At 46.3% G+C, this 22,262-nt stretch overlaps 4 protein-coding genes across 5 annotated transcripts; 1 reads left to right on the top strand and 3 right to left on the bottom strand.

Moving 5' to 3' along the window:
- Positions 1 to 14,272: 14,272 nt before the first annotated feature.
- Positions 14,273 to 15,264, bottom strand: LOC9655441. The gene is made up of 5 exons (XM_024668297.1): positions 15,139 to 15,264; positions 14,989 to 15,061; positions 14,849 to 14,913; positions 14,666 to 14,772; positions 14,273 to 14,605 (listed from the first exon to the last, which is right to left on the bottom strand). Exons 1-5 carry the CDS (start codon positions 15,229 to 15,231, stop codon positions 14,359 to 14,361), a joined length of 585 nt encoding a protein of 194 aa, XP_024524065.1. The 5' UTR covers positions 15,232 to 15,264; the 3' UTR covers positions 14,273 to 14,358.
- Positions 15,265 to 15,378: 114 nt separating this feature from the next.
- LOC9643655 lies at positions 15,379 to 17,604 on the top strand. The gene is made up of 4 exons (XM_002963804.2): positions 15,379 to 16,140; positions 16,474 to 16,923; positions 16,989 to 17,277; positions 17,335 to 17,604. The coding sequence occupies exons 1-4, from the start codon at positions 15,610 to 15,612 to the stop codon at positions 17,472 to 17,474; spliced, it is 1,410 nt and encodes a 469-aa protein (XP_002963850.2). The 5' UTR covers positions 15,379 to 15,609; the 3' UTR covers positions 17,475 to 17,604.
- Positions 17,552 to 19,314, bottom strand: LOC9643654. 2 transcript variants are annotated; one of them, XM_002963398.2, is made up of 5 exons: positions 19,098 to 19,314; positions 18,216 to 19,038; positions 18,064 to 18,165; positions 17,869 to 18,007; positions 17,552 to 17,824 (listed from the first exon to the last, which is right to left on the bottom strand). In XM_002963398.2, the coding sequence occupies exons 2-5, from the start codon at positions 18,986 to 18,988 to the stop codon at positions 17,654 to 17,656; spliced, it is 1,185 nt and encodes a 394-aa protein (XP_002963444.1). In that variant the 5' UTR covers positions 18,989 to 19,038; positions 19,098 to 19,314; the 3' UTR covers positions 17,552 to 17,653. The 2 variants fall into 2 exon arrangements, with proteins under 2 accessions (XP_002963444.1, XP_024524082.1); XM_024668314.1 differs by having other exon boundaries at positions 17,649 to 17,796.
- Positions 19,315 to 19,359: 45 nt separating this feature from the next.
- On the bottom strand, positions 19,360 to 22,152 carry LOC9655440 (MACPF domain-containing protein CAD1). The gene is made up of 7 exons (XM_024668313.1): positions 21,462 to 22,152; positions 21,136 to 21,374; positions 20,878 to 21,070; positions 20,726 to 20,818; positions 20,486 to 20,669; positions 20,265 to 20,428; positions 19,360 to 20,205 (listed from the first exon to the last, which is right to left on the bottom strand). The coding sequence occupies exons 1-7, from the start codon at positions 21,717 to 21,719 to the stop codon at positions 19,516 to 19,518; spliced, it is 1,821 nt and encodes a 606-aa protein (XP_024524081.1). The 5' UTR covers positions 21,720 to 22,152; the 3' UTR covers positions 19,360 to 19,515.
- Positions 22,153 to 22,262: the final 110 nt, after the last annotated feature.

The raw sequence follows: 22,262 nt of genomic DNA, 5'->3' as shown, positions 1-22,262 counted from the left end.
TCTTGTTTAAAATGCAGCGGCACCTTTCTGAGATTATTCCAGTATTCATGATCAGGCATATGGCAGCATGTTCTCGGTCAGAGCCTTTCTTTGTTTTAAAAGCAAACAAAATTCTTATCACCTCACCTCTCCTTCGTCTCTCACCCTCAGCGTGTGTCAGTTGGGTCTCTGAAGCAGCCGGTTTGAGTCAGAGTCAGAGTGCTGCATTAGCAGCAGGAGCCCTAATACATGGATAGATATGGCTTCCGAGAGCTTGCTTTGTTTGCTGGCTTCCTTGTTCCATTTCCGTCCTTGTTTCCTGTCCTCTGCTTATTTGGGCTTCTCGAGGAAGAATGCTGGTTCCGGATGCTGAAATTCCCCTTGTTGCCCGCCGGATTCCGTGGTAGATTCTCTCTGGTTTTAGTAGTCTAGAAGGAGGGAGGAACCTGACTGACTGTAAAAGCCTGCTCTTCCGAATCTGACTTCCAACAGGGGGAAAAAGCAAGAGTTGAGTTGAGGGATCTCTTCCAAGTACTGTACAGTCGTGCGCGTACACTGTCGTTGAGCAGCTAGAGGTAACACAGTTCGGACGAAAGCTTTGCTTTTGCTTGAAAGACAAAACTTGGTTGTTGCTTTCAAGCCTTTGGGATTTTGGGTTGGGGAAAATCTGCAGGAGCATGCTCTTGAGGATGTGGATGTATGAGCCGGCGAGTTGAGTTCATCCTTTTCGTGATACACACAGACGTATCGGTGTACGTTGCTGGTTTGTGCTGCACCTCTGCAGCTGAGCAAGGCACGGGTATTGAGTCAAGTGCTAAAGGAAAGGCGACTTGCTTAAAGCTCAAACAATTTCCAGGAGGGTATGAAAAAAGATGTGCACTATGAATTCCTATAGTTTACAAAATTATTACAAAGGGTGCCACCAACCAAGCCATTTTGCTAAACATGTATTGATTTTTAGATAAAACTTTCCAAGTCTAACTTTTTTTAGAGGCATAACGGAACAAGGCCAATAAAATTCTTTTCACTAGAAGTTCTCTAGAATATGATGTTTGTGCTACTTATTTCATTTCGGAGGATATTTTACAGTAGTAATTGCTATGTCACATAACACGATAGTAGCTATTAAAGAAATAACATAATCTACATCCAAAAATAAATTCATTATTACAAAGTGATGGAAGCGAATAAAATAAATACATATTAAATTCATGCAACATACCTTAAATAAATTGTTATGTGTTGCATGTAGCAGTGTTATTTTTACTTATTAATCAAATTGATCAAATATAGTTTATAATTATAAGCATATTCTAATTTATAAATACAACATTAAGCGTATTGCATAAGATGATAGAATAAAAAAGAATATACTAGAAAGGGTTTAAGAAAGTTTATAAATTATAAATATGTTTATAAATTAAAAATACAAGATTAATTTAAAAGAATAACAACTGTTAGATGGTAAAATATTATAGAATATCCAAGCATATTCTAGGTATAGTCAGTATATTCAGTAGGTATATTCAGGCTTAAGCAAACCAAAAATTGCAATTTCTCAACAGAAAAAGGGGTTTATAACTTTACACTTATTAAATAGTATAGGAAACTTGAAGATCATTATTTTGGGTGATGTATTATTTTATATTCACAAAATATTTAAATTAAATAAAACTTCATGATATGTCTATAATTTTAATTTTAAAGTAGTGAAATAATTTTAATAGAAATAAATAAAAATCCTTTTTGGTTTGCTTAAGAAAACCTAGGATGGTAGTGCATATACCTAGAATATATTGGGATATTCTAGGATATTCTACCATCTAACAGTTGAGATTCATCTTGCATTTATAAGCATGTTTATAATTTATAAATTTTCCCTATTAACAGTTTCTAGTATATTCTTTTTTATTCTACCATATAATGGTTGATATGCAATAAGATTAAACTTGTGTTTATAAAATATAAATATACTTATAATTATAAACTTCCATTTGATTAATTGGATTTTTAAATAAGAGTAACATGACTATTAAGCAAACCAAACATTGCTGCATGCAATGTGCAATAAATTATTTAACACATTTAAAATTGTATTCAAATTTTCTAAGCACTAGTAATATCAAATGTTTAATATAAATTTGAATTCTTTAAAAAGAACATCATGATATGATATGCCAAACCAAGTGATCTGGATTTAAATCAATCTAATGGCTACTAGAATCTCACTACACTAATAATACTATATAGAATTGTATCTGTACATATTTAGTATTTTTAAATAAATAAATAAATAAAAGTGAATTATTATATAAATAAAATTTGAGATTAGTGTATAGTTTTAAAAGCTATTCATTAAAAATCTTATACTTTATATACATTATCTAATTCTTAATTTTCAACACTTATAAATAAAACTTTTGAGACATAAACTAGGTAACACACCACTTTCGTATTCTATGCACTTATATTGGTGGAGGTGAAAAATAACTTTAATTATCCTTGAAGAGTGCTTGGATTTATGATTTTGGTTTAAATCTAACTTTTTACATAACTTCTCCTCCTTTGACTGTAGAGCATTATTACTTAATGTTATTTGGCTGCAACTGAATAATTAAACTTAATTGATAGTAGCATTTATGGCATATTGTACAATTTCTACTTTTATTACCAATCCTCATATCCAATTGGAGTTTTTCTATAAGAATACTAGGGATGATATGTATTATTAGTTTAATCACTTTACAGTAATTGTCATTTATCATTCTTGGGATGATGCCCTACATTTGTGAGAGTTTCACATGTGCCTCCAAAGGATGGCATTATGGTGGTACAATAGTTTGCTTGTGCAAATTAGATTTAGCTTTCTCATAAATATTTTGAAGCTTATATTTCAACATATTAACAATTGTGATGATGCCTTTCAGTAATTGTATCATCTTTAAGAGCTATATAAGTTAGTACTTTCGAAACCTCTTGTGAAGTCAAATATATTAGAGTGAATCACGTTAGGAATATTGCCACTAACATTTTATCAAGATCTTATGGGACTTGTGCATACACTTGCTCTTACCATCTTTAATAATGCTTTTCAATTGATACAATATTATGAGATATTATTTGTTCCACTTGTTGTTGCATAGGTCTTGTTCTAATGGAGGTGGATGCTACTGTTGCCCATGTTCAAGAGCAAGAACAAGGATGTGATTATAGTTGTGATGTTAGCTGTTGGGTATGTGATAAGGTTGGCCACACATATCAATGTTGTTAATGTTTTCCAGATTGGTGTTTTCCATTTTTTAAATGGAGGTCTTTGCATCATTAATGTTCTATTGATGTTGCTGCAATGGAAAGTCTTGACATAAAAGTTCTTTCGGGAAATGAAGAATCATATGAACAAGAGGTTTTTCATATTTATCCTCTAAAACACCATAGAGTTTACGTTTTAACATGCTTAAAATTGGGGAAGAGCATATAAGGGGTATGTAAGCCACAAATTTTTCCCTTCCTTGGTTTTTGCTAAGTTCCCTCGCCAAAGTTTTCACATATTGTACCAACTCTTACTTGGTCTTACTTGATTTCAGCTACTCACTGCATAAGCAACAGAGCATTAGCCATGCTCATTCAACCACCTAAGGCCCCTCGACCCCAATCTCAACCTCAAGTTAGTTTAGAAGCACCACTAAAGAGTTCTTTCAAGATTGGTTCCTAGATTCCTAGACCTCACTATCCCTACTATATTTTTGGAACCCCCTGCAACCCCCTTTGCTTTACTAGGGAGTTGGGACTCGAACCCAACCTCCATAGAATACATCTACGGATTCGACATCCCCGTGGGGAGTCGGGCGTAGTTCTTTATGCCTGGTCAACTTAGTTAACCCATGCTAATTAGCTTACCTTCGGCGTGCCTTCAAGTCCCACAATATGCCATTGCTCAACTTCATAAATTGATGCTTTAATTGAACTTTGCATAAGTACATAGAGTTCTGCCTTGCAGAAATTCCTCCACTAAATCTCGCGCGTTCATTAGGTTCTTCTCAGGTTCCTATGTTGCTTCGCAGTGTGGAAATTTGTAAGCTCCTAAATTTGGACTTCCCAGGAGGTCACCCACCCAATAATATTCAAATCCAAGGACATTTAACCCCAAGTATCCCAAGACCCTTAACTAATTGGAAAAGAGGGTGCACTTTTGTTCATGGGCCCTTTTCCCTATATTTGAACCCCAATAGATCATCTTTCGAGTCGTTCCCTTTGGTTGCTTATAAAATCCTTTCCATTTCACATGGAACTCTTTCACATCGCGTCCTTATCGCTTGCTCTTGCACGTATTGAGGATGGCCTCGACTTCGTATTCCTCTTCCCCTTAGATAACCTCAGGTAAAGGTCTTACTTAGTTCTTGCGAAGCGGATCCTCAAAATACGGCTTGAGTAAGTTTACGTGGAACATCGAGTGCATCTTCCCCATCTCTTGAGAAAGTCGGAGATGGTAAGCCATTTTACCAATTCGTGCCTTAATCTCATAAGGCCCTGCGAACTTGCTTAAGGAACTCAAGATCAATTCATTTACAGGAATACATGTATTTTTACCTTTGGGTCAACCTCCGACTGATCCCATTTGGTAGCCTAATGTTCTTGGTGTTCAGCCATACCTTCTCCCCAGCTTAGAACTCTACATCCCGGCGCTTTTGGTTCACGTACTTGGTTTGCCTTTGTTGAGCCTGTTCCAAGGAATCCCTCACTAGATTCCAAATATTGAGTCTTTCCGCTATGAATGCCTCCACTGCAGGTAACCCTCCATGATACTCAGCCACGCTGAGTTCCACAAGACCTTTAATAGCTCACTTATTGATGACTTCCCATGGACTCACCTTAATATTCGAATGTGGTGAACTGTTATAATACATTTCCGCAAGTCCCAAATGACTTACCCAATTGGTCTAGTCTCCCGAGACATATCCTCCAACTGCCTAATCACCCTTTTCGTTTGTCTGTGTGTCAAGAAGTGTTACTGCCATCAAACTTGACTTAATACCCAATACCTGTTTGTGGGTGATAGGTTGTGCTGAATTTCAACTTGGTGCAATACTGTTCCAAGAGAGTTCTCCAGAACCTACTGGTGAAGATCTTATCTCGATCTGAGATAATCTCTTCTGGCCTTCCCTGCACTCGAACCACTTATTCGAAGAACAGCTTCGCTACACCTTTCGCATCCACTTCTGTTGTGGTGGGTATGAAATGTGCCCATCTTTGAAAATCGGTCCACCACCACGAATATCACATCGAACCCCTCGCTCGGGGGGAGTCCTGTGATGAAGTCCATCGTAAGACATTTCTACGGACGATCTGGAATTGGGATGTTTTGTAACAAGCCCCCACTAGCCTTAATCACGGCTTTGACCTACTGACATGTTGGACATGTCTTTACATAATCTTGGACGTTCTTAGCCATATCTGGCCAGTGGTACTTCCTCTTGAGTAAGCCCATTATCTTGGGCACTCCGCTGTGTCTTGCAAAAGGTCTGTTATGACACTCTTCTAAGGCTACCCTCCTTAGTTCACCTTCTAGAACATACACCCTCATTTGCTTGTAATAGATGAGTCCGTTACGTTCCGCATAGCTTGTTTTCTCTTCCGTTGGTAGCTCATCTCTCTAGTGCACTTCTCATGCCTCTAAATTCCATAGTAACACTTCTTGTGCTATACCATCGTTCTCATATGTTGTCCGCACATCATCCCAAAAGGTTGCTGTCGCGCTGGATATCACTAACTTCAAGCTTGCTTTTCGACTTAACGCATCTGCCATGATGTTGCTCTTCCCAGGCTTATATAGAATCTCGCAATTGAACTCGGCCAAAGCATTGGCCCACCGACTCTATTTCCCTCTCAGGTCAGGCTGTTCGTTGCCACATTGTCCGTGTAAACCTTGAAGTGTCTCCCAAGGTAGTGTCATCACTCCTTGAGCACCTTGACCACCGCAAACAATTCCTTTTCGTGGGCAGACCACTTCTGTTGATCCTTGTCCAACTTTTTCGAAAAGAATGCTACTAGACTGTTGTCTTGCGTCAAAATTGCGCCCAACGCAAAGTCTGAAGCATCCATTTCTACCTCAAAGTCCTTACCAAAGTCTAGTAACGCCAACACAAGAGCCTTCCTGAACTTCCCTTTGAGGTGGACAAATGTCGCCTCACATTCCACTGTCCATACCATTTTCCCTTTTCCTGTTTGGTCCGTTAAGGGTAGGGTTACTCTCAAATAGTGTTTGATAAACTTTCGGTAGTAGTTGCATAGCCCCAAAAATGCCCTTAACTTATGTACATTCGATGGTCGCTCCCAATCCTGGATCGCTTAGACATTCTCAGGGTCCACCTTAAGCCCGTCCTTGCCCATCACATGCCCGAGAAATTTTACTTCTTGTTGAGCAAAGTCACATTTGCTTTCTTTAGCATACAGTTGGTGTTCCCTTAGTTTCTTAAACACCTTTGTCAAGTGTTTGGCATGCTCCTCTAGTGTTTTGCTATAAATTAAGATGTTGTTAATATAGACGACCAAAAAGTAATTCAGATAGGGTACAAAGATGTGGTTCATCAACGCCGAAAACGTTGCCGGCGCATTGCATAGCCTGAAGGGCATCACCAAAAACTCAAAGCTCCTATACCTTGTTCGACAGGGTGTCTTCTCGACATCTTCCTCTGCTACCCTGATTTGGTAGTATCCTTGCCTTAAGTCAATCCTCAAGAAGTATTTTACCTTTCCCAACCTATCGAACAGGTCCTCAATCCTTGGCAAAGGCTATTTGTTCTTCTTTGTATACTTGTTGAGCAACTGGTAGTCATGCACATGCGCATAGATCCATCTTTCTTTTTCACAAATAACACCGGTGCCCTATATGGCAACTTGCTCAATCTAGCATACCCTTTGTCCACCAACTCCTTTAGTTGGCGCTTAAGCTCCTTGAGTTCTTTTAAGTTCAACCGATAGGGGGGACGAACCACCACTTCAGCACCCTCGACTAGCTCAATCTTATGTTCTATCAGTCGTGCGGGGGACAACTCTGCCGGTAGCTCCTCTAGCATGGTATCCTGGAATTAGTGCAACATCTGCTGGATCACTGAAGGTACTTCTTCCAATCCTATCTTTTTATCACTCCTCACTAAGAGTAAGCAAAAAAATGCTACCTTGGTCCCTTTAGTGAGTTGTCCTCTCGTGGACACCAGGTTTAAGTAGGAATCTTTGGCCTTGCTTTGCCCTACCTTTAGATCCTAGGCCTCCACCTTGGATCTTCTTCCTTGGGCATTCGCTAGTACCACAAGGTTTCTACATTGTCTATGCAAGGCTACCATGAACCGATTGAACCAATCCATCCCAAAGATCACATCAAACCCCGCCATATCTAACACGGTGAAATCTATGTCTACTTTCCATGTCTCTACTTCGACTTTCGCTTGTCGAAGTACCTCATCGGTGCTTTGGCTACCTTGAACAAACTCTATAGTCCTTGGTTTGCCCAGCCGCTGCACCGTTAGTCCGGCTTGCCGGACTATGTCTGCAACCACAAAATTATCTGAAGCACCCGTGTCAATAAAGATCTTAACAAAACTACCTCCGAGCTTCCCTCAGAGGGCTAATAGATGTTGCGAATGACTCTTTACCAAAGTTGCTCGTGTAATAAGTAACTTTGAGCTAGGGATTGGATCACATACCTTAGTTTCGATTTCACCCGATTTAATGGCCATATTGGCTCTGGCCTTCTTCGGGTAGAGACATTCCCTCAAAAAGTGTCCCGCTTCACCGCAGTTATAACATACGTTGTTTCCCACACTGCTAACTGACTTGCCCTTCTTATCCGTGGGTTTGGCTCTTTTTGCTTGACTCCCCCACGTACTTGCCCGTTGGCTACTGGATTTGCCTTTTCAGAACCCCGAAGACTCATTCTTAGAGAAATTCTTCTTAAATTTCCCTTTGCTATATGTTCCCTTTGGTTTAGCCCCTTTGCTAAACATAGACCCCGACCCTGTCGTGTTCCCCTTTCGCAAGTTATCATTGAAATGCACCTTAATAGCCACATCTAACGCTTCCTTGTAGTTGGTCAGGTTCCACCACATCATCTCACCGCGAGCCCAAGTTTGCAAGCTTGATATGAAGGTATGGAACGCATCCATATCCCCCATATTTGTGACAAGTATCCTCTTTGCCATAAACCCATTCACATACTCCTGAATGGTTTCAGTCTGCTTCAGCCTACTTAGCTTGTCTCTTAGATGCAGAGTAGCATTCGGAGGAACATAAATTGTGTAAATCCTCGCCTTCATCATTTCCCAAGTGGCCACCGGTCCTTCGTTGGCCTCTATCATTCTCCACCAAGACTTAGCATTATCTGCCAAGTATGGTTTTGCACATGGGACCTTCTTCGAGCTCGGTAACTGCAACGCTCAGAAGTAGTTTTCCATATCGTAAAACCAATCCTCCACCACCTTGTAGTCATTCACTCCCATGAAGACTGGTGGGGGCTTTGGTTTGTACTTGGGAACTACCTGAGGGACTGATTCCACTTCGGTTTGTTCGACCTTGTTTGGTTTTGTCTCAGTCCCTGCCGAAGGGTCTACACCTTCTGCGCTACTAGCATCTGCAATCTTTTGCCTTTTCTTCCTCTTCTTGTCATGCTTTAGCTTGCGTACAAGAGTCTCCAGCAGGGCATTGGTCTGTGCCAATTGTCCTTTTAGAATGTCCAATCGAGCCTTGGACAACTGAACCTCGCCACCGGACTCCTATTTGGAAGTTTCCTCACTAGAGTCCTCCTCATGTAAGGATTCCTCATCCATAGCCTCTTGTTCGACCGGAGGCTCCAGCTCTAGAGGAGGTTCCGTCTCTGCCTTGGTACGTTTCCGCCCTGCCTTTGCCATCTCCCAGCAATCTGCCTCTATCCTTCGCTAGAACTGAGGAAAAGGCTCCAATACCAAATTGTAAGCCACAAATTTTTCCCTTCCAATTTGCCAACTTATCTCGTCTATCCGACCAACACTGCCTTGGCTTTTGCTAAGTTCCCTCGCCAAGGTTCTCGTTTATTATACCAACTCCTACTTGGTCCTACTTGGTTTCAGCTACTCACTACATAAACAACAGAGCGTTAGTCATTCATCCATAGATTCCTAAATCTCTCCCAATCCCCCTCCCCGGGTTAAACTGGACTTAAAGTTCAACTATACTCCCCACAAGCACAAGCAGCCAAGCACACCAAGCCTCTAGGTTTCTAACATCTCTTGGTATAACAAGACTTGATCATGAGACCCTCCAAATCCCAAGCCTTGGGTGCAACACTTGCTTTGGGACACCGGGGCGAAACACCATGGCCTAATGGCCCGATATGGGTACCTCTACCCTCGCACTTCTATCCCGAAGGGAAAGCCCAAGCCCCTAAGAAGGGCAAAGACCAATGAGCCACAAGGTACTCAAGTGGGGCACCACTCCACATGAGTTGGGAGCACCATAGTTGGTTTCCCTTTCGAGAGTGAGAGTTGCTCTTGACCACTTTCTTGGGTGGCCCCTCCAACACCCGAGTCCATGCTCACTCCCACCCAAGGCCCCTCGGCTTTAATTTCATCCTCAAGTCAGTTTAGAAGCACCACTAGAGAGTTCCTTCAAGACTGGTTCCTAGACCTCACTATCCCTACTATACTTTTGGAACCCCTTGCAGCCCCCCCCCCCCCCGGGAGACACACGCTTTAAGGGATCAATGGAATTAAAGTTCAATTTTGTATAGTTTATATCATGGGAACTAAAGTTTGGTTTTGTGTAGCCCAAATCCATGGCGCTTGCTCCACAAACACATGCTCCTAGTCCTTAGTGGTTGTGAATTTTGTGCCTTATCCATGGTCCCCAACCTCATCTCTCCCATCTGACTACACCTACTAATGTGAAGACTTGAGTCAATCATGAAATCAATAGAAGTATACTACCCTCACTTGATCTCCATTTGTATGGCACCTACAATTTCCCAGAGATACAAAAAGCCTTTGAAGATGTACGGTTCTAAATCCCATAGTGTGATGAACTAAGGAAGAGTGTACAATCTCCAATAATAATAATGCTATTGTTGCTTGGGTCCTCTCTTTGCTGTTGTGTAATAAATCCCCTCCAACTAAAATTGCTGTTTCCAGCCTCCCATTAGGCCATGCAAGTGTAGTGGCTCCACAGCCTCATACTAGTATAGCCATACCCTTGGCGCTACCATATAAGCCTTGGATATGTTTAGATCCTGATATATCAAACTCTTAATATATTTAATCCTTGCTTTACTTGCTAATTTGAATATATTACTTTTGTTATTCTAAATGGTGTCTTGGCTAAAAATTGGACATGTTTGCTAATAGATGGGCATGGCTTTGAAGCTGCACTAAAAAAACTAAATATTTAGGATTTGATAAATTGTTATTTCATACTTTACACAAACTACAGTTGAACCACTTCTCACTTATTATTAATACAGTTTAGTGTATTTATGGGTTAAATATGATAACATGTATTATGAGTGCTTGGAGGGCCAAGTGTACAGCTACAATGCTATATACTTGGCCCTCACAATACCAAAAAATGAAATACCATAACATAGTCACCTCCTTTACAATCACTTTTTTATAAGATTCAAACTCAAAAATAATCAAATTTTTGAAAAATAAAATGAAAAATTTTCATTTTAAAAATAATTTATACAACCTTAAATGTAGCTACACACTCTTTAAAATAATTAAAACATTTGACATTTTTGTTATTGTTCATAATTACTTTTACAAAATTAAAAAATCTAAAATAAATTTACCTAAATCGGTAGTTGCTACAAGGTATGGAGCATTTGACCATATTATAAACTTTCATAATTTGTATTTCCTCTTTCTTTTTTCAGCTCCATTAAAAAATATATTTCTTTGGAGACACCAGATAAAATTGGAACAATAATTTGCAGATTTGCAGAAGGATGACATGCACAGATGGAAAAATGGTTGAAACACATCATTTGTGGTGTTGGTTCCTGATTTGCAAATTGAAAGCATAGTGAGATGAGTAGTAAATCTGTTATTGACATTGAAATGTGGTTGAGGTCCATGTCCATTTCCCTCCAACAGTAGCATTCAGAAATGGCTTTAAGTTATCTTCACTCTGTGGCTTACAGTGATCCACCATAGAAGTTGAACTAATAAGAAATAAACTTGTTATTGTCCAGCCTGCAAGGATGTTCTCAGCTGTGAGAACTTTGTCCATAGCTTTCCTTGCTACCTTAATGGGAACCCCATTTTACTGCGAGCTCAAACATTTGAAGGAAATTAAAAAAAAAAGCAGAGCTCACGACAATGAGGGAAAATAGAAAGCATGAGAAGGAGGCAGGAATTGCTGCAAGAAACTAAGGCGGCTCTCCAGGCAAGAGTAGCTGAACAAGATTCTGTTCTTCTCCAAAACAATCCAAATTATAGTGACAGCGAGGAAGGTCCCCTCACAAGCATGTGGTGGTCAATACTAAAGGAGATAGTCCAGTGGCTATCTGATCGATTGATAATTTAGTTGATCAGAATAAACACACACAAAAAAAAAAACTTTGACTTATTTAGCTATTGATTTTCTTTCTTACAAGATAGATCGATACACAAGCATACATGACCGAGAACAACCTGGCGTTGTTGTTATGCATCTATAAAGAAAATCAAATGGAAACAGAAAAGGCGGCTAGAATAAAGCGAAAGAACAATGCAACCAGTGGAGAACAACAAGTTTTGGGTCATAAAGGCTTAAGTTGGTGACGGTGTGGTTCAAGGATGGCGAGGAGGGATTTTCTCTCCTGCAGGTGGCTTAGATAAATATAAAAGAAGTCATAACAAGTGTACTAGCTAATAAAAATGGGGAAAGACTTTGCTTTCGTGTATAGAACCTGTGGTGCTCACCTCAGTAGTAGCTTTGTCTAGCTTGCTTGGCGTGGCTATGTTCTGCGCTAAACGGCCTCTTGCGCTTCCAGTTCCCGTCCATGAAATCCTGGTCCAAGTGATCGCCAAACCCTGGAGGCGACGCTTCGCGCTCCAAGCTTATGACGCCACCCGCGAGCTCCAGCCGGCAGTTCTTGAGCGTCAGCAAGTGCTCGCAAGCGACGCGGGACTTGAATCTCACCCTGGCGGTCCCAAACATCGGATCATACCTGAAGTAGGAAAAGAAATTCCGGGCCATGTTGGAGTGGAACTTCTTGGCGCCAGCCAGCGCCGTCTCCAGCAGCTCGGTGAGAGCTCCCTGGACCAGGCACGCGTGTAAACGCGGGGGGAGCCCCTGGACGAGCACCAAGCCGGACTCGTCCACGGAGAAATCACTGCAAACCTCCGTCCCAGGCCGCTGGTATCCCCGGTGCCTGTAGATCGCCAGGGGAAAGCCCGGTATGTGAGCGTCTCGGGTGTGCTCCATGTATGCGTCCATGAGCATCTGTGCCGCCTTCTCGGATCGAAGCCCCACCAGGCAGAAGCTCTTCCCCCGAGTCCAGCGTACGCGGATGGAGTCGGGCGACACCAGCGGCATGCTCTTCCGGAGGAGGGTGTGGAAGAGCTCCTTGAGCTTGGTCGGGTTGTGCTCGGCCAGGGATCCAACGAAGACGGAGCTGCGCTTGAGACTGTCATTCCGGGAGCGCTGGTCTCTCTGAAAACTGTCCACGCTCTCCGAGTCGCAGACGGACATGGTATCGTTGTTCGTCATCGCGCTATCGTGATTGTTCTCGCACGGCCGTTGCATGGGTGCAACGTTGAAGTTGGCAGCCCGGAACTGGAAGTTGGCGTCGTCCCTCTCGGTCTCAACCTTGAGTGCTCTCCCCGCGCATGGAGCAGCAACGAGAGCAGGACGAGGACGAAGATGCGTGGTCTCGCGATTGCTTAACGGAGGAGGTGCCTCCTCGAGACTGCTCGCCGGAGGAGGAGGTGCGGCCTTCGGACTGCTTGCCGGAGGAGGAGGAGGCGCGATCTCGGGATTACTTGCCAGTGGCGGGGGGACGTTTAGATCCAGTGCCTTTCCAGGAATACCCGGCTGGTTCTTGAGAAAGTCCAGAAAGGTGGCCTTCTTCTCACTCCCGCCACCATTTTTGAGACTAGCTTCTTCCGCTGCTGCTGCTTTGATCCGGGGGAGCTTCCAGTGGAGCAAGGGGATAGAGCCGACTCCACGACACATAAACACCTCCTTGGAGATCTTGTCCAGAAGTCTATCTCGCTTGCTCCTGTAGAACACGAGATCCGCCGTCACGTCGCTGGTGAGCTCCACATACGCGTCCTTGAGCAGCGGCGATACGTGAACCGACCTCACCACCTCCTCGCTCTGGTACTCTTTGACGATCTGCGCAAAGTAGTCCCGGAGCCGCGCTTGATCGATCCACTCCTCTGGCAAGCCACTCACGTAAACCACAAACCTCTCCTCGAGGGGTGACGGAGCCGAGCAAACCAAGTCGTGCATTATCTCCTGCCTGGAATCCACCCTCTTGCTCGACCGGAAGTTCCTCGCGAACGTCAACTTGGTGCTCTCGATGCCATGCGGGAGCTGGAGCTCGGGCCACGAATCCAGGAAGAGCTCCGCCACGGCCTCGCAGGAGAAGCCCACCACGGCGCAGTCCTCCTCAGCGGTGGCGCCGGGAGGAGAGAAGATCCGCGCAAAGTTTACAAGCTCCATGCCGTCCGGGACCATCTCGAATCCGCCCACCGCCTCCCTGGCCAGGCTCTGGAGCGCCTGCGACGTCATGGAGTTCCTGGGCAAGCCCGCGATGAGCACCGACCAGGGAGCCACGCCGCTGCTCCATGCGAGGTCGGAGGTTTTTCCCCAATCTTCTCGCGCTTCTACCAGAGCCATCTTTGATCAAGAAAGAAGAGCAACCAAAACGACACAGAAAAAAAACAGGAGAAGAAGCCCCTGCGTGCCGATCACCAGCGGCCCCAGCGATCTTCCATGCCGGGGAGAGATTTCCTACCTAGCATTCCTTCGATTCCACGCACTCGTAAGAACCCTACGAACGGTTCGAAAGTTTGTGGTTTCGAATCGCTTTCACTGTTCCTAGGGTTTATCATTCGGAAGAGCCCTAAAATTTTGCCAGAAATTAGGGCTCCCGCCGTGTGATGAGCTCTACAATTCTATGCGCAGTGGCTCTGAGAGCTCCTCGCGGGCTCGAGGATAAGAGCTGATTGATTGCTTCTGATGGCTTGGATCTCATCGTCTCCCTGTGATTACCACTCAAAAAGATTTCAGCCTTGTCTGAAACGCAGTGTTGAGAAAAATTTGACGATCTATGAGGGAGTAGACACACAAAATCTCGGATCTTTAGCTAGAAATCTCTGTACATCAAAATTGTAGCCTCACCCATCGATCTATCGATGTATCTATCTATGCACAACCCGGATAGAGCTCTTCCTCTTCCCGGACGCTCTTTTGCTGGTTGCTACCACTTTTCTTCCTCCTCCAGCCGCTGGTTCGCATCTTGATAGCGTTCAATCTCTGCTGGAGCTTGAGAGCTATCGGCCGCTGCGAGATTGGAACTTTGGGATTGTTCGTGGCTAGCAGGAGCCGCTGCTTTTGCTTCTCGATTCTGGCCAGCGTGAACTTTCTCCCGGATCTAAAGCCAAGAATGTACCTGTTTGAATGGATCACACCTTTGAGCACCGAAGCCAAAACGTTTTAGAGAAAACCATACGTGATCACTGATGCCGTTCCAACTGAGGCAAAGCACGTCTTGAAGCTCACGCCCCTCCTCGTCATTGCCAGGATTTCATCTTCTGGCAAACCCGTTTGCGATTTCATCTAGAATAGAAAAAGAGAAATCTTCCAAGTTGAGCGAGAAAAGAGAGGAAATTGTCCAAGATGCCGATAAACTTACAGCGTTTTCTATGGAGTTGAGCCGATTCTCTACATGTTGCTGATGAACTTGACGCCCCACGTAGCCTAGAAACAAGGAAGAAAAGAAAAATTAAAAACGCAAAGAGATCAGTACAAACATCCATCCTAGAAATCAATCACCTGCCCAAGCAGCCCCAGCCGAGAGAACCGAAGTCCCAATGGTAAAGACGAGCTTGTGTTGCTCAAAAACATTCTAGAAAAATCGCCCCAAGGAAGAAATCTAGCTCAATCCCCCTCTAGCTCAAATCCATGATCGATCTAGTCGCTTACCTTGGTTGACAAGAATGTGTCCTTGATCGCGTCCTTGGCATGGACAATCCTGGATCCAAATCGCTGGATCCCCCCTCCAACCCTAAAACTCATCCCTCCCCTTTGTTCTAGGGCAAAGCAAAGCCTTCGCACCTTCTTCCAGCTCTTTTCCCGTGCTTTAGAAAGCACAGCGAATAAAAGCGACGGTGAATCGCCATACCACGTGGCACCATCGCGTTTCCCTCCGCGCAAACAAAAAGTTCTCCCTTGTAGCAGCGCACACAAGAGTCCATGGGCGGACTCTAAAAGAAAGGCGCCACTCCATGTGGATTCTCATGTGCCGGGCGCCACCGCGATCGCCTCGATCGCCTCGATCGTGATTCCAGGCAAGCTCGCGCATCAAAATCCCGGCCGCATTGCACAGCGATCGATCGAAGGGATCCACCCAAGGCTCGAAATATCTGGTTCCTTGGCGAAATCCTCTCCGGTTCCATGGCGCATCACGACATCTACAACGATTTCACCGCGGCGGCGGTGGCGCTGCTGGCAGAGAAGAATCGATCGCTGCGGGCGAGCTCGGATTCCCCCCGGCGCTCGGTGACCTGGGATCTCGAAGAGGGCAAAATCAATGGCGGCTCGCCGCCGGACGCCCACCACCAGCGATCGCTATGCCGCCTGCTGTCCAATCCGCGCGACGAGCTCCAGCGCTTCCGGCTAAGCCTCCTATGGATTGGGCTGGATCAATCGACGCCGGTGAGGATCGCCTTCTCCTGGATCATCTTTCTCCTCTTTGCAATCGTGCTGCCGGTCATCAATAGCGTGGCCACCTCGTGCTCCAGATGCTACCACCGCCAGCTCCCATTCGAGAGGCTCGTCTACGTCTCGGAGTCGGCATTGGCAATCGTATCCTTTGCTTGCCTCTCTTTCCTCCTCAGGCGGCACGGCCTTCGCAAAGTTTTGATGCTCGAGAAGCTGGATCGAGAGTCCCAGGAGGTACAACAGAACTACCGAGCCAAAGTTAACGTAAGAACTTCCTTTGATCTTTTATGGTGTGCTTGATCTTTTGCGTTCGTTCGTTTACATATTGCTCTGGTGCATAGCACTTGCTTGTCTGCATCGTTCATTGCAAACATCATCTCAGCTCCAACCGACACTTGTTGCCACTTGGATGCGATTTAGAAGATTGTTTTTGTTGAGTCTAGGTTGAACTCTCTACTTTCTTTCTCTTTTTCCGTGCACCAGGACGATCCAAAACTTGCATATGAGTCATCTATTCATCTAGCTAAAACTCTCGTTTTTTAAGTTCGCGTTGATTCGTCCAAGTTCGCTAATTACGCTTTCTTTGTTGTCTCGCAGTTTGCCTTCCGGCTGCTGGCCATGATCATCCTCCCATCAATGGTGGTGAAGCTCGTCCGGGAGATATGGTGGTTCTCGCGCGCCACAGTCGCGCTCCCTGGGATCCCACACGGCCCCGCCCTCCGCTCGGTTATGTGCACCTTGGTCATGCTCTCCTGGCTCTACAAGGCCGGAGTCTTCCTGCTCATGTGCGTGCTCTTCCGGCTCATGTGTTCCCTGCAAATCTTGCGCCTCCAAGGCTACAGCACGCTCCTGGCCAAGAGCCTCGACGTTCCAGAGCTGTTGCTGGAGCACGTAAGGATCCGGAAGCAGCTCTTCAAGATCAGCCACAGGTGCCGGATCTTCATCCTTGCCAGTATGTTCATCATCACCAGCAGCCAGTTCATATCGCTGTTCTTCATCCTGTCATACAAGGAGAGCGTCCACTTCTTCATCGCAGGCAGCCTGGCAGTAAGTATAGCTCTTACCTCCCGCTTGGGAGCTTCTGTTTTCTAACTTCAGCGCGAACTTTGCAGGTTTCCTCTGCGGTTCAGCTCTCCGGGATCCTGACTTGCATGAATGGGGCCTCCAAGATCACGCACAGAGCCCAGAAACTCATCTCCCTCGTCAGCGAGTGGCATGCGGTGTGGACGTGCAGCGCCATGACAAGCGACTTTAACAAGCCAGCCTTCAAAACCGCGACTCCACCATGTTACCCGTTGCTGAGACAACAGTCCGATATCAAGGCCTGCGACTTGTTCTCTGCGAAGAGCCAGGATTCGCATTACGACAACGAGTGTTACTTTAGGCAACAGCAGTCATTTCGTAAGTACCTGGAGCCTTGAAACTTTCTCGAGTAATATTTCTTTCTTCTGCTCGCAGTGAGATACTTGCAACATAACTCCCCGGGGATTTCAGTCTACGGCTTCGTGCTGGACCGAGGATCCCTGTACACACTCTTCGCACTTGAGCTCTCGCTGGTGCTCTGGATTTTGGGGAAGACGGTGACTGGCGTACACTGAAAACTCGTCGCAAGAACAGCCCACGGATATAGATGATGTAAAGGCCGATCTATCTTCGATAGCAAATACACCAAGGATTGTGTTGGTGGACGGAGGTAACTTCCAGTTTTATAAAGCGATCAAAATTTGGACACACTGACGTGTGCGAGTGTCTGTAAGCTTAGGATACAGGAGGGGAGTCAGTACTTTCGGCTTGTAAAAAACTCGTAGTCCGAGTGCTGGAACTTTTGAGACACGGGGTCCGATCCTCTCGACATGACTAGAGCAGCACGATCAAGGCTTGTCAATCGTTGCTTTAGCGTCTCGGAGCAATCTTCGTTCCCTTGTTTGAGAGTGAACCATTGCTCGACCTGTGAAAGATTGGAGAAACGATATGAGCATGTTTCAGGCAAACCTGGCAGTGGTAAGTTTGGAGGCCAAGAACCGGAAGGGATCCACTTGCTTGGACGTGACCCAGGGAATGGTACGTTAGAAAGACACAGCGGAACTGGCCCTCTGGAACCTTGTAGATTGGATACCATGCAACGGCAAACCTGTGACAAATGTCTATCAAACACCAAAGAGTAGAAACCAAAGTACGCAAACTTACCAAGATGATGGATGAAGGCTCCGCAACGAGCACCGCTCGAGAAGTGTAGGGTCGCCATTGATGATGCAAGAGCTGGGATTTTCCTTGAGAAGTTCCTGGATTCTAGAGACAAAGCTAAAGTCCGATAAAAACGCAAAAGAAAAGAGCTTTACCTGTGGTGGAGTGGAAGCCGGAGCGTGAGCTGCTCGGTCTCGTAAAACTCGAAGAGAAGCGGCACGGTCTCGTCGGATCGGTTCCCAAACAGCCGGATGGCGGAGATGTAAGGCACCAGGTAAGCATCGAAGCGATCGTCGCCTTCTCCGCACGATTTCACCTGGATCCCACAGATGCTGGGCTCCTCGAACCAGTCCCACACGGATTGGAGCGAGAGCTTCCGCAAACGCCCCGGGTTCTTGAGCCGGCACACGCAAGGTGGTGGATTCCTAGCGCACGAAGTGGACAAGACTTTCGGCGCCACTACCTCGAGAACCTTGTCGATCTCGGCCAGATCCTGGTGCTGCGAGCTCGCGGCGCAGGAGCAGCGAAGCGCCTCCACGGTGGGCTGCAAATCCTGGGCCTTGAGCAGAGACACGAATTCCTCCTCTTCGATCCACGACGAGGATGACGCTGGCGGTGACGACGATCCAGCCGGCGGCGCCACTGTTGCATGCTGCGGCTTTTTCTTCTTCTTCTTTTTGTGATTCTTGATCGCCGTGACCGGCATCGCCGCCGCCGCGGGCGACGACGACGCCGAAGATTGGGGAGCCCTGGCGCTGCGCTCGAGCTCCTGATTCGGCCGGCTGTTCTCCTTGGAGGACGAGGAAGGGATCGAGGAGGGGCGGCGACAGCATGCAAGCCTCGCGCAGTCTTGCTGCGGCTCCGCCGGCGCTGGATGCTGCTGCTGCTGCTGCTGCGGATTCTTGTGCGGCGCGAGCGCCACACCCATGCCGATCGCGCAAGAACTAGATCAAAATATCGGAGCTGCGCCGCCGGATTCTAGCAGAGAAGAGGAGAAAACTGTGAAATCGAGAGCAAAGAATCGAGAGAGAGCTTACATCGCGCCGAGAGAGAGGTGAGAATGCCGAGGATTGGCGTGGCGCCGGGGCGCAAAACCCCCATTTCCCATGCTCGCTCGCTCCGTCGCAGCGCTTGCGCTTGTGTGTGTCCTACCGTACCGACGTACGAAAGAGCCGCATATCCCTTAGGGCTCCAGCATCCCAATTTCCACGTGCGCTGGTTAGGTTTAAGGATCCTTTATCCCTTTCCCCACCATTATCGTGATTCACGGTCGTCCAAGCTTCCATCCATCAATGCGTGTGCGCAAACAATAACAACTATATTGTATCAATACTAAATACAACGTTTTGATGCGAGAATTTTTTTCACAAGGTAACGAACGAAGAAGATCGCCAACTTTGCGTCAAAAGAAGGGGATAGGGATGATCAAGCCGCGCGCGCGATTCCAATTATACATCAATAATGCAGCACCGAGTACTTCAAGCGTAGCGCTATCCGGCCCCTGTCCACGTCCAGCTTCGCGCCGGTTACTATCCAATGGCCCGGCATGTCGTGGGCTCCCTTGGTCATCTCGGTTATGTCCACGTACTTGAGGAGCTTCGGGCTTGGAACCGGCACCGGCGGACCGCCCGGGTACACGGCCGAGTTGAGCACCACCGGGGCCGGCTTGGCCTTTTGAGCGCCCGAGAACGTAGAGCTCAGCCCGAGCTGCGAGAAGAGGCCGGACTTTTGCGACGTCGTTGGCGAGTGATCCCAGACTGTTCTCCGGATGGCGCAGCCGGGGACTCTGGAGAAGAGGAGCCGCAGGAAGAGTACCTTCTTCATGCCAAAGTCCCAGACTCCGAGCTGTGCGCCGGTGACAATGTAGGTGCCGGATGTCTGGCCTACGTAGGACTCCTCGAGGAACTCCACCGGTTGCGTGCTCACGTGAGAGAAGCTCTTCCATTGCACCGGCTCGAACCACTTGCTGTCTTGCTCCTCGGGGCCCTTCCACACCGGCGGCCCGATCGGGACGTTTGAGTCCCAGTGCGGTTGTAGGATCTTTGGAAGGCTCGAGAGGTGTTGCAAGTGAATGCCCAGTCTGTTGCATTTCTTGCCTTCCAAGAAAAGCCGTAGTCCTGTAACGGGTCTTCTTCCTATTGTCACCTGAGAACACACGTAAACGCTTGTAAACGAGCAAGAGAAAGCACCGTATGTAAACTGACCTGCGCGCTACTAACATACAGCTTTGGACCCATCAAACTGAATTGCATTGCCGGACACACGGGTTCTTTCCTTTGAGGCCCGAGAGGAAGATCAAAGCCCGGTGACCATTGTCTAGGAATTTGGAACTCCAAGAAGTACTGTAAATCCTCGATGGGAGGTTTATCTGTGTGACTGATGTTTAGAAAAAAAACGATCAAAGTCATCAACAAGCAAGACTTACGACGTAGGTAAAGGTTCACCGCATGGCTCAAAAATCCACTCCCAAGTACTCCGTTTAGCAGAGACGTAATGGGAACGAAGGTCATGGATATGACATCAGGAGCATCAGCCACAGTCTTAAGCCACTCGTTGTGACTTTTCAGAAGATTGCTACCACCTCTTCGCCGAAAAATGATTTCAACGTCCTGCAGTGTAACAAAAAAGCTGAGCAGATGAGGAGGAAAACCAAGAGCTGCATTACCTCCTTCGCTGTAAAACTACCAGACGACGCAAGCGTCTCTAGCTGCAAGCGGTGAGCATGGTTGGAACCTGCGAGCAAGTCCGACGTCTGCATCTGAAAGAGCGCGACAAAAATTATGTTTTTGTCCTGCTGAAACATTGCAGCAACCGTACCTTGTCCTTTATATTTCTGGAATCACTGACGGGGCCATTTGTCTCGGCAAACTTTTGATCGGCGATTCGTTTGATAAACTTTTGAAGCTCCGTTGGCGACAGCGGTGAGGACTGGTGTTGCCGGACATAAACAACGTCTTTACCTCCTACTTTGATACTGACAATAATGTGCGTCCCGTACGTATCTATGAACCTTGTATGTGTCGCACAGTCAGAAAATTCCTTACCAAACAAGAGATGAAAGACGAGATCGCTTACTTGGCCAATGCAGCAGGATCCCAAGACGCTGGGACTGCCTTCTTCACCTCCTCGCGCAAAACCAACGGACTCTTGACAATTTGCAGCTTATAAGATGTTATAAACCGGCCATCGAGTGCGAGACTTTTCGTAGTCGAGGCATCAGCCTGCCAGGGCCCATTGAAACTGTACATGGTATTGAAAAGCCCGAGTGGCATTTTCCCGGTGATAGAAAGTTCTTGGTTGAATCGCTCCGACATCTGCAAAGACCAGCAACAGCAATGCTCGTAAGCAACCGAGAAAGCAAAGAGAAACAAAAAAAAGTATGTGTCTCAGCGTGAGCTTGCCTGGTGAAATGTAAGCACTTCAGACCGAAAATGCGTAAACTCCCCCTTGTCACATCTTATGTCTTTGGAAACATTGGGAATGACGACCCGGTCCTGGACGTAGAGGTTTTCATGGCTTGTCTCGTCGAGCTCTACGAGGCGCCCGGATGGGCCCTTGCATCCAGCAAGCCTAAGATCCAAAGTCACATCGAATCCTTTTCCTAGTGACTCGACCGCCTCACTAGCTGTGAAATAAGCCGAGGTTTTCTCCTGTGCCATTGTAGAGAGAAATTGGATACCAAAAACCCTGTGTGTCTATCCAGGAGCCTAAATTCCTCTTCCCAAATCTGGCATCATCTGGTCGCCGCTGCCATCTCTAGCAATTCCCAGATGCCACGCCTCTAATCGACCAAATTCCTATGGCTAGGTAGCTCGCATTTGTCGTCCCGGAATTCCCCAGGCCTCCAATCCATCCAATCCCGACCTAACAACCGAGAGGAGGCGCGAGATCTCTCGCGAAACCACTGCCCGCCGGCTGGATTCGGTGACCAGTGCTCCAAATTCGAGCTCCGCCACCGCGAATGCGAGAAGACCTACCCGGCGATCGAATGCGTCCTGGTCCAACGCGGCCGCCTGTAGAAGCGCACGAAACCCTCACGAGTGAGAACTTTCAACGGCGGCTATGGTCAACACACAGAGAAGAAAAGGAAAATACGAAATCCTCAATCGCGTTGGAGGCCCGCATTTCAAGTCCGGCTTTAAAACACACCCACCGACGTGGTCGTAAAACCCTGCCACGAAAGCAACCAAAAACGCGTGACA

This window comes from Selaginella moellendorffii, unplaced genomic scaffold, assembly GCF_000143415.4.
Source record: "Selaginella moellendorffii unplaced genomic scaffold, v1.0 SELMOscaffold_3, whole genome shotgun sequence".
NCBI classification, from domain to species: domain Eukaryota; kingdom Viridiplantae; phylum Streptophyta; class Lycopodiopsida; order Selaginellales; family Selaginellaceae; genus Selaginella; species Selaginella moellendorffii.
This window is presented reverse-complemented; position numbering and strand designations above follow the sequence as displayed.

Bases quoted from the DNA above. Each gene is read 5' to 3' on its own strand.
- LOC9655441 (XM_024668297.1), bottom strand. From the start codon at position 15,231: ATGAGTTTTAGGGTTGGAGGGGGGATCCAGCGATTTGGATCCAGGATT. The intron at 15,062-15,138 runs GTAAGCGACTAG...CGATTTTTCTAG, and splicing joins ACACATTCTTGTCAACCAAG to AATGTTTTTGAGCAACACAA. The intron at 14,914-14,988 runs GTGATTGATTTC...CCTTGTTTCTAG, and splicing joins GGCTGGGGCTGCTTGGGCAG to GCTACGTGGGGCGTCAAGTT.
- LOC9643655 (XM_002963804.2), top strand. From the start codon at position 15,610: ATGGCGCATCACGACATCTACAACGATTTCACCGCGGCGGCGGTGGCG. The intron at 16,141-16,473 runs GTAAGAACTTCC...GTTGTCTCGCAG, and splicing joins ACTACCGAGCCAAAGTTAAC to TTTGCCTTCCGGCTGCTGGC. The intron at 16,924-16,988 runs GTAAGTATAGCT...CGAACTTTGCAG, and splicing joins TCATCGCAGGCAGCCTGGCA to GTTTCCTCTGCGGTTCAGCT.
- LOC9643654 (XM_002963398.2), bottom strand. From the start codon at position 18,988: ATGGGTGTGGCGCTCGCGCCGCACAAGAATCCGCAGCAGCAGCAGCAG. The intron at 18,166-18,215 runs GTAAAGCTCTTT...CTTTGTCTCTAG, and splicing joins CGGCTTCCACTCCACCACAG to AATCCAGGAACTTCTCAAGG. The intron at 18,008-18,063 runs GTAAGTTTGCGT...CATTTGTCACAG, and splicing joins AGCCTTCATCCATCATCTTG to GTTTGCCGTTGCATGGTATC.
- LOC9655440 (XM_024668313.1), bottom strand. From the start codon at position 21,719: ATGGCACAGGAGAAAACCTCGGCTTATTTCACAGCTAGTGAGGCGGTC. The intron at 21,375-21,461 runs GCAAGCTCACGC...TGGTCTTTGCAG, and splicing joins AAGTGCTTACATTTCACCAG to ATGTCGGAGCGATTCAACCA. The intron at 20,819-20,877 runs GTACGGTTGCTG...GCGCTCTTTCAG, and splicing joins CCAGAAATATAAAGGACAAG to ATGCAGACGTCGGACTTGCT.